At 34.6% G+C, this 9,538-nt stretch overlaps 1 protein-coding gene across 4 annotated transcripts in view; it reads left to right on the top strand.

Annotated features, from left to right (window-relative positions):
• The window catches only part of LOC106873508 (F-box-like/WD repeat-containing protein TBL1X), an 80,647-nt gene that overhangs the window by 42,167 nt on the left and 28,942 nt on the right, over nucleotides 1-9,538 (top strand). For all 4 annotated transcript variants that reach the window (XM_052966069.1, XM_052966067.1, XM_052966070.1 and 1 more), the window contains exon 5: nucleotides 2,512-2,662. In XM_052966069.1, coding sequence (XP_052822029.1) covers nucleotides 2,512-2,662 — 151 coding nt within the window. The remainder of the gene's footprint in view (nucleotides 1-2,511; nucleotides 2,663-9,538) is intronic.

Genomic DNA, 9,538 nt, shown 5'->3' on the forward strand with positions numbered 1-9,538 from the left:
TCTCTCTCTCTTTCTATCTCTCTCTCTCTTTCTATCTCTCTCTCTCTTTCTCTCTCTCTTTCTATCTCTCTCTCTCTTTCTCTCTCTCTTTCTCTCTCTCTCTTTCTCTCTCTCTTTCTATCTCTCTCTCTTTCTATCTCTCTCTCTCTCTCTCTCTCTCTCTCATATGCAAGTTGTAGTGTAAACATTCAGACAATGTCACTATCTTTCCAAAATCCTAATGTATTTCACATGGAATTTTCTGTCCTTCAAAGCTGTCTTGGTGCATCAGTTGACCTATGTTTTTTGGCTGTAAACTTTGGTCTGGGAAATTTGATGTGCATGCCAAAAATTAGTGTGTATGAGAGAGAGAGAGAGAGAGAGATCCCTTACTTGAGAAGCAAGTAAAGATTCATGACAAGAAGAGTACTTGGCCTTAAAATTCTTGCCTCAAATAAGTTCCTGTCTAACCTGTGCTAGCCTAGAAAAAGAGATGTTGAACAAATCAGCAAGCAACTTGGGGTTGGCCAAATCAATATGAAAAAGACTTAGGGTAGACCAAGAATGAGGTGGTTGGATAATATCCATACTCCAAGTTATTTGTGCTTGGGAATCCGGCTGTAAAATCTAATGGTGATTGTTTCTGATAGGACCCTATGAAGGAGGGACTTTAAGAATCTGTTCCTCACAACAGTGGGCAGTGAAGATGGGTGAATATATTTACACACATTACATTCAAGTAATGTATGTATAATTTGACTAGGGACAAAGCCACTTTTGCAAGCAAATAGCTATAGTTAATTACATTGTCCACATAATAAAACCTATTGTTATTCTATTACTCTTAATCTTTGTAATGAAGCATGTTTGAACACACATGGATTTGAAAAGCAATCACTTAAATAATTCAGTAGGGGTAGTGCATAAGTTCTGTCACTTATATGAAACAAATGGAGGTGGAGGTTGTCATAGTGATAGCATAATGACTAGTATGTAAATGGAATAAAACTGCTGCTACTGCTGCTACTACTACTACTACTACTACATACAACAGAATCTTTATCTCCTAAAGAAAAGCCCATGGTATGAAGTAAGTTTATGACTGTGAGGTCTTATTACATAGGTGACAGACCTACACAGTTCATAGACTTCATTTTCTGGCTGCTCATGTTATTAGTTTCTCTAGCGAGTCTTCCTTACGTATTGTGCAAGGCTACTTTCTATGAAGCTATTAAGTGTTTGTATGTAGACCATGCTGTTAACCAAATGATTTAAAAACAAGGATGGTGGCAGCAGCTAGAGTTAGCTAATACTGTTGAGAAACCCCTATCTGAAATTCCTGGGACTGAAAGTATTGCAGAGTTTGAATTTATTAAAATTTATTATAATTATTATTATTATTATTTCAGAGTATTTTTATATTTGCATCTATAAAATGGGACAGCTTGTGGATGGGACCTAAGTCTGAACACAACTGAACACAATCTCGATTCACATTTCATGATATAACTTATATATATATAGAAAGTAGTTTTATATAAATTTTTAATAATTTTTTATACATAATTTCCATCAGAAAAGTCAGATATCAGACTCCACTTTCAATGCCATGCTTTGATTAAAAGTTACAGTACATGTATACCATATAAGTTCTATTTTTTTGCTGTAGCGGTATTAAGGTTTATGAAGGTATAAAAACAAAAGCATTGAACACGATTGTAGGTAAATAAAATGAAAACTGAGAAGAGTCAATATTTTATTTTTAAAGTAATGTACAAGTAATGATGCTAACCATGTTACACTCATACAGGGAGGTGAAATTCAAATCTTGTGTAAAAATGTTTTGTGCTTACTGTACTAAAGAGCAAAACAAAACATGATGACACTCACATGTTATAATGGTTCACAACAGCTGTACTTCCCAGTACTTTGTGGAATTTTCCATTTGTGACAGGCAAGTCATCTTTTGGATTTTGGACATTCGGATAAAAGGTTTTGAACTGTAATAATAATTGGGTTATATGTAAATAGTGAAGGTACATGTCTCAGTGGTTGAAGCATTGGGTTTACAATAGTGAGGTTGTGAGTTCGATTCCTGGATTGGGGTGTGTGTTGTATTCTTGAGCAAGGCACTTGATTTTATTTTTTCAGTTTACTCAGCTGTAGAAATGAGTTGTGGTGCTATTGATGCCAAGCTGTAGTGGCTTTTGTCTTTCTCTTGGATAACATCAGTGGCATGGAGAGGGGATGCTGGTATGCATGGGTGACTACTGGTTTTCCATAAACAACCTTGCCTGGACTTGTGCCTCAGTTGAGAATTTTCTAGTTACAATCCCATGGTCATTCATGACTGAAGGGTGTCTTGATTGATTTGATGTAAATAGAAAATGATTTGTTGTGAGTTAATAATTATATCTCATAAAATATGATGAAGAATTGAGGCAGTGGAGACAGTTGTTTCATCCAAATGCAAAACTAGTTGAGGAAGAAGGTGTTTTAGAAATGCTGACAGTCTTTTTATATTTTTGACAGGATGGCTCAGAAAGAGGAATTGAATCACTACCACTCATTGATGCAGTTATGCCAGATGTTGTAGAGTCAAGGAAACAAGCTGCTGCAAAAGCTCACCAAATAAAGACAGAGAATGCCAACACTAATGGAGAAGATGCTTCTCATTCGCTAGGTAAATATTTGTCAACATTTTCTATAACCTCTTGTTCTGTTTTTGTCTTTTATTTTTTAGCTTTCATTTTAAGAATTTACAGTCATGACCAGGTGCAAGTATGGCTGTGTGGTTTAAGAAGTTTGCTTCATAGTCATGTTGTTTTGAGTTCTATCTCACTGTGTGACACCTCAAGCAAGTCTCATCTGCTGTTGCCTTGGCCTGGCCAATGGTTTGTAAGCAGAATTTGTTTACAGAAACTGGGAGTATGTGTGTGTCTGTGAATGTTTAATTTTGTGTCTTTGCATGACACTACTTGAGCAATAGTGGTTGCATTATGTTGGCACTTCATATGAAATCATCCTGTGGTTTTGTGCTTTCAAAGACACATTAAGTTTGATTTGGAAACCACTTTACAAAGCGTAATTGGATACTTTTTGTCATGGCATCAGCATGTAGTGATATTACCTTGTAACTTGCAAGACTAGAGAGCCTGCACCAGCTCTGAGAGAGTGATGGCATAAGCTGGCCTTAAGTCAAGATCTTAAGTCCTTTGTTTTATTTACATTTCTTTTATATCTTTAATTTTATACAATAGGTAATTGATAGGGCATTTGAATATTTTGTATAGAAATGGCTATTCAAGATGTGGTTCTGTGGTTAAGAAGTTTGCTTCTCAATCTTATGGTTTTTAGGGTCAGTCCCACTGTGTGGTACCTTGGACCTCAGCCTGACCGAAGCCTTGTGAGTGGATTTGGTAGATGGAAACTTAAAGAAGTCCATTGTCTGTGTGTTCAAAATGTGTGATAGTTGTAAACGAGTGCTACTGTCATTCATACAAATAGTGTTCATTTCCAGTATTCTGTGAAAAAATGTTTACCAAGGGGTAAATAATAACGATTTGAAAACAAATGCAGGTTGGCAACAGGAAGGATTTCTGACTAGAAAATCTGCCTCAAGAAACTTTATCCAGCCCATGCAAGCATGGAAAAATGATAAAACAGCTATGAACTGTATAATTTCATTTCATATTTCAGTTGTGATTTATTTTGAATATTCTGTTGGGTTTCTTCATTTTTTTTTTTCATATTAGCTTTTTGTAAATACAGTATTCGGTTGGATGTGGTGGTGGATAGGTATTCATAGCTCCTTGCTTATAGTTAAAGAAACTTATAAAAATGAATGTTTAACTCTTAGCATTCAGATTACCGTGTCAAATGTAATGCTTATTTATTCACATTGCTTCAAATTAGTCATGCATTATCATGTAGCTTTGGATAGTTATAGATTCTCTACCACAGTTGAAATTTGAACAAATGAATGTTAAACCCTTTTGCCTTCAGATTTCCTTGTCAAATGTAATGCTTATTTATTCATCATCATTTAATGCTTGTGTTCTCTGCTGGCATGGGTTGTATGGTTTGACAATAAGCTGGCTAGGCAGAAGACTGCACCATGCTTCACTCTCTATTTTGGCATGGTTTTTATGGCTGAATACTTTCCTAACACCAACCACTCTGTAGAGTGGATTGAGTACTTTTTATGTGACACCAGCGCAGGCAAGGTCAGTTTTGGCATGTTTTTTTTACAGTTGGATGCCCTTCCAAACACCAACCACTTTACAGTGTGGACACTTTTTATGTGGCACCGGTACTGGCAGGGTCACCAAGTAACTTGGAAAACAAAGATCCTTTGAGAGGGGATGAGGCATTGGAAGAGGAGATCTTGTGCCAGATGATGAAAGATCATATTGCTTTAAATTAATCATGCATTATCGTGTGGCTTTTGAGATTTTGATGATGTGATTGTCTGTTTTTAAAATGATATCATAGGGTAGGTGTGAGGTGCTGGATCTGGTCAGTTTCAACATAAAACAGGTAGAATATTATGCCCAGATATGGCAAGTTTAAATGCTAAAGGGTTAATCATATCTAATAGTATTTGTGTGCAATGATACTTTCTTAATTGACATCTTACTGTATATCCTCTGAAGATGAGAGAGTCTCTATTTGGTCATTTGAAATAGCCATTAAATCTTCCTCAAACCATGCCAACTTCATAATTAAAAAAAAAAAAAAATGACATACTCAGTGTCTTTATCATTGTCTTAACATATCCAGTACAATGTCTGGAGTTTAAAAAAAAAAAATTGCTATGTTCATGAGAGGAATATCTTTGACCACAGGTCTGCTCATTGAGAGGTGACCTGGGGCTAAAAAGTAGCCACATCAATCCTCTGAGATTGCAAATTAGAGAAGTAGACTACTGAACCTAGTGTGCCAATTCCTGTTAATCCATCCAACCCATGCCAGCACGGAAAATGGGCATTAAATGTTGATGATGATGATATTAGGCTGAAGAAAAGTTAAAAGTTATTCTTTTGCGAAACAGAATTTGTTAAGTAGATATAAGACTATTTTAATTGAGATACGCAATGAAATAAGGTAAATTAATTTCTTGGATTGGGGAGGTTTAATACTGAGCTTTGTTTCTACTTGTGTAAAGTAAGTAGTTCTAAACACTTAGTTCAAGAATAAAAACCAGTACATTAAGTGTGCCATACAAAACATTGTCAGGGACTGAATTCAATAGTTGTACTGCAAATTGTTCACACTTGTTTGTACAAGTATGACAATAAAGTGCTAGAGAAAATAACTGTCGATGATTTTATTAAACCTTATATAAACGTTATTGGAGACATTTGTTTGCTCAGTGTTTTTCGAAAGCTGTGGCCTATAGTTATATATTTTAATTGGGAATACGCAGCTCCTCAAACCACAGGGACAAGCACACACACACACACACACACCCGAATACGATCATTTCCCTTTACAGATATAAAAGCTCTTCTACACTAGTAACTGAATATGGCAAGGCATTTTGTGTGCCACCCACCGCGTTTATAACCCAATAGCTCATACATTTTCATGGACAACGACATGATTTTATCCATCCAAGTATGCTTATTTCAAGTGATGTTTTTATGGTTGGTTGCCCTATACGTGTCAGCTATATGGTCTATTAAAATCTAATAGCTGTCATTGTAGAAAATAATTAGAGCCTCTGTTCTGTTTTAAAAGGGAATCATTATATCTTGATTCTGAAATCTTTATAAAATAAAACATTAAATTTTATTTTTTACAGTCATATGCATCAACTCACACACACATGCAACTTTTAGATATATTAACTGTAGTTTGTCGAATGAAGTGTCATATCTCAATGATATGCTGTTAGATGGTGTGTGGTTGCATAAACTCATACCATTTCTAATAGGTATTTGGATAATATACAAGCTCTTTTCATAGAAACCTATTTTGAACCACTGAAGATATTTGTTGTGTTCTGGTTATTTATTTATGTTACTTTTTTTTTTAATGTTATAGATAGAAATGTTTTTGATATTTTTTATTTATCAACCAGTAATAACATTAGTTTTACTAAGCAATGTGTCATCCTGAGATTTCTTATAATCTTTGAAAAATAACTAGAAAACAGTATAAATGTGTTCTTATTTTGATGAGTGTTCTAATAGTTTTTGTGATCATTCTGTACCAACTTATCTTAGTAATTGCCAGATTGTATATATTGATGAGGTCTGATAATACCAAAACATGTCTGGAATTATCACTGTACTGCCTATAATCATACTCATTCCATACTGCATTCTATTTTGAATTACTTCAAATATGAGGATTATTTCTTTCTCTTGACATGAATTAGTTAAGATATTTTTTTTCTCTTTAGTTCTAGTATAAATGTAATACATTAAAATTTTACTTGCTTTAGAAAATATTAATTTATCTATTTGGCAAATAATTTGTAATGTTCAGTGTACAAAAATTTTTTTAATACTTGGATGTGTATGTTTTAAGAGCAGCTTCTTAAACTTTGCAGTACCATGCAGATTTTTTTTTGTTTGTTTCTTCATTCTAAAAACTTCCTATGTCAAGCACCTATTTTTTATTTACGTATTCTTTGAATATTTTCATCTTACTTTTTGGTCTTGACCTTAACTACACTGATCTCATGCTTTTCAATATCTGTCTCATTTGGTATAACCTAGTCTCCATAGTGGTCCTATTACAATATCTAGCTGATATGTGGTGTTTATCGAAAAGTTTTACAAAAAGCCAGTTTTTAATCAATTCATCCTATTTAAAATGACATGTTAATCTATCATGTGATAGCCTTCTAATATAATTCATGTAGATTTTAGTTACTATTCATTAATGATATCTGAACTTTTAGATTGAATCTTTAAGGGATTCAAACTTGTCAAGTTACATGAATATCTTATTTCATTAACACTCTTCTCAGTTGTCTTTCAGTTGCTTGTTTTTTGAACTTTTCTTGACATTTATCTTTTGTAGTAATAATTCCTGATAGGTGTAAATAACAACAACAACAACTAATAATAATTGTTTCTAACATTGGCACATAGCCACAAATTTGTGGGAGGGGCATGTCGATTAAACCAACCCAAGTACTTGACCAATATATTTTATCAATCCTTGAAGGATGAAAGGTAAATTTGATCTCAGCAGGATTTGGACTCAAAATGTAAAGTACTGAAAAAAATAGCATAAGGTGTTTTGTCCAAAGTTCTATCAATTTTGCCATATTGTTGTTGCTATCATTTTTATAATATAAGCTTTTTAGCTACTTCCATATGTTAGTAAAAATAGAAATATGTCTCGTTATCAACATCATCAAGATTTAATATCCTTGTTCCATGCAGACATGGATGGTTTGACTGGGTTTGATGAGTCCAAGGACCACATCATACTCCACTGTCTATTTTGGCATGGTTTCTACAACTGATGCCTTTCCTAACACTAGCCACAATAGTGAGGAGATGTCTTTGTGAACCCTCAAGGTACAAAATAAGTAGAAATGAATGGGAACAGAAGAACTGAAAGTGGGGAATTTGCAAAGAGTATGCAGGAACATAAGAGATAGGGAATGAGTGAGGCAACAAATATAGTAATGATTGAAACATAAGTGTTGAGTGGAGGTTTTGCAAATCATATGAAAATGACAGGTTATTTAATAGAGGTAGAGCAGTGGGTTTTGACCAATGATGAAGGGATAAAGAGTAACAGAATAATGATGATGATGATGCAGTAGACAGGAGAAAGGTGAGAGAGACAAATGATTAGTGGTTGGATAGTTTGCCAGTCTGGTGGGGGAGACAGGTGTTGTGCATCGGTAAAATGAGAGATATATGATGGTGCTGAAGATGGGATGATTTGATATCTTGGGGGTGGGGGAGTAAAACATGGAGGATGAGATTGTACATGCCATCAGTAATGTTTAATCAGCAGAAATTTTTTCAAATAACATATAATAGTACTCTCTTTCTTTCTCTCTCTCTCTCTCACATACACACAAACAATGGCAGAATCAGTAGATTTCTTACAAAATACTGTGATACTTAAGTAGAATAATTATTTTTATAGAGTTTATATTAATACTGCAAGGTCAATAAAATGAGTACTAGTTAATTATTCAACTAACTCAACTACATGACTTGCTCAAACTTATGACTTCATGCCAATCATTATTACTACTACTATAAAAAGTTGCAGTTTTGCAGAATCAATAAAGCATTATACAACTTTCAGGTCCTTTACATCTTTAGTTCAAATTCTGTTGGGATTAGGTTTGTCTTTCATTTTCCCAGAGTTGATATAAAAAGTAAGAAATGGTCAAGAAGTACTAGATACTTATTTAATTGATTCTTTCTCTCCTTCCGAAATTTGTGTTCCTGTGCCTATGTTAGAAATCAATAATCATAACAATAATGACCCCTAATTTAGGCACAAGGCCAGTTATTTTGAAGGCAGGGATTTAGTTGATACCATCAACCCTCAATACTTAAGTTTTATTTTATTTCTTGAATGGATGAAAGACAAAGTTGATCTCTGCAGGGTTTGAACACAGAATGTGGGGAGTTGGAACAAGGCAATTTTTGCAATGCTCTAATGATTCTGCCAAAACACCACCCTTGGCATGTCTAAAAAGTGAATACCCTTAAAAATTTTTGTCCATGTATGCCAACGTGAGAAATAATTGTCATTACTACATATGGTTTATAAACACATGAACATTCAGTATTTAGCTTATACTTGATTTTATCTACACATGTAGATACATGTCTTTCATATCACATGTATATGCAGGAAAGCAACAACCAATGAGATGTGTTTGAGAATTGGAGGCTTTTCAGTTTAAAGAAGAAAGCTTATTTATTATGACTTTGAAATACAGATACTGTGTGTATGTATTCATACACCTACCTTTCATGAGCATCCTGCCAATTCCATTTCAGTGTAGCTCAGTTGTCACTGGCTTTTGAGTTGGCACCCGGCTCTCGCCTGTGATGCCACAAACTATCTGTTTACAGCAGTGGGGAATGGTATTGGCAGGCAGGATAAACCATTCAAAATAGCTGATAAGTCTTAAGCGATCACTATACTGAGGAAACCCAACTATATGTGATCGGATTTCAATGGACAAAAAAGAAATATCCAACATAGGTGTGGGACATGTATCCCAGAGTACAGTGAGAAATGTAGATTGCCCCGGTGTACCTCCAGTTATCTTGGTCTGCTTTACCATTAGTCCAAGAAGTTAGGGACGAGTGAGGTTAGTCATCCAGTGCAGCCTTGCCTCACTATAATCTAAATTCAGAGTCTATAAATTTAAATACAAATTGTGATTCAAACCCCCTGAAATCACAAACAGGCAGTGGAACTTATTATAATGCTTGGGACGTCATACATGTCAATGACAATGAAATTCTGTCACAATCCTCTGGTCACCCTCGCAGCTTTCTTCTCCGTTGTTGATGCTCTATAAGAAATGCTGACACCATCTAAGAGGTCTTCTTTG

The sequence above is a fragment of the Octopus bimaculoides genome, chromosome 3 (genome assembly GCF_001194135.2).
Source record: "Octopus bimaculoides isolate UCB-OBI-ISO-001 chromosome 3, ASM119413v2, whole genome shotgun sequence".
NCBI lineage: Eukaryota > Metazoa > Mollusca > Cephalopoda > Octopoda > Octopodidae > Octopus > Octopus bimaculoides.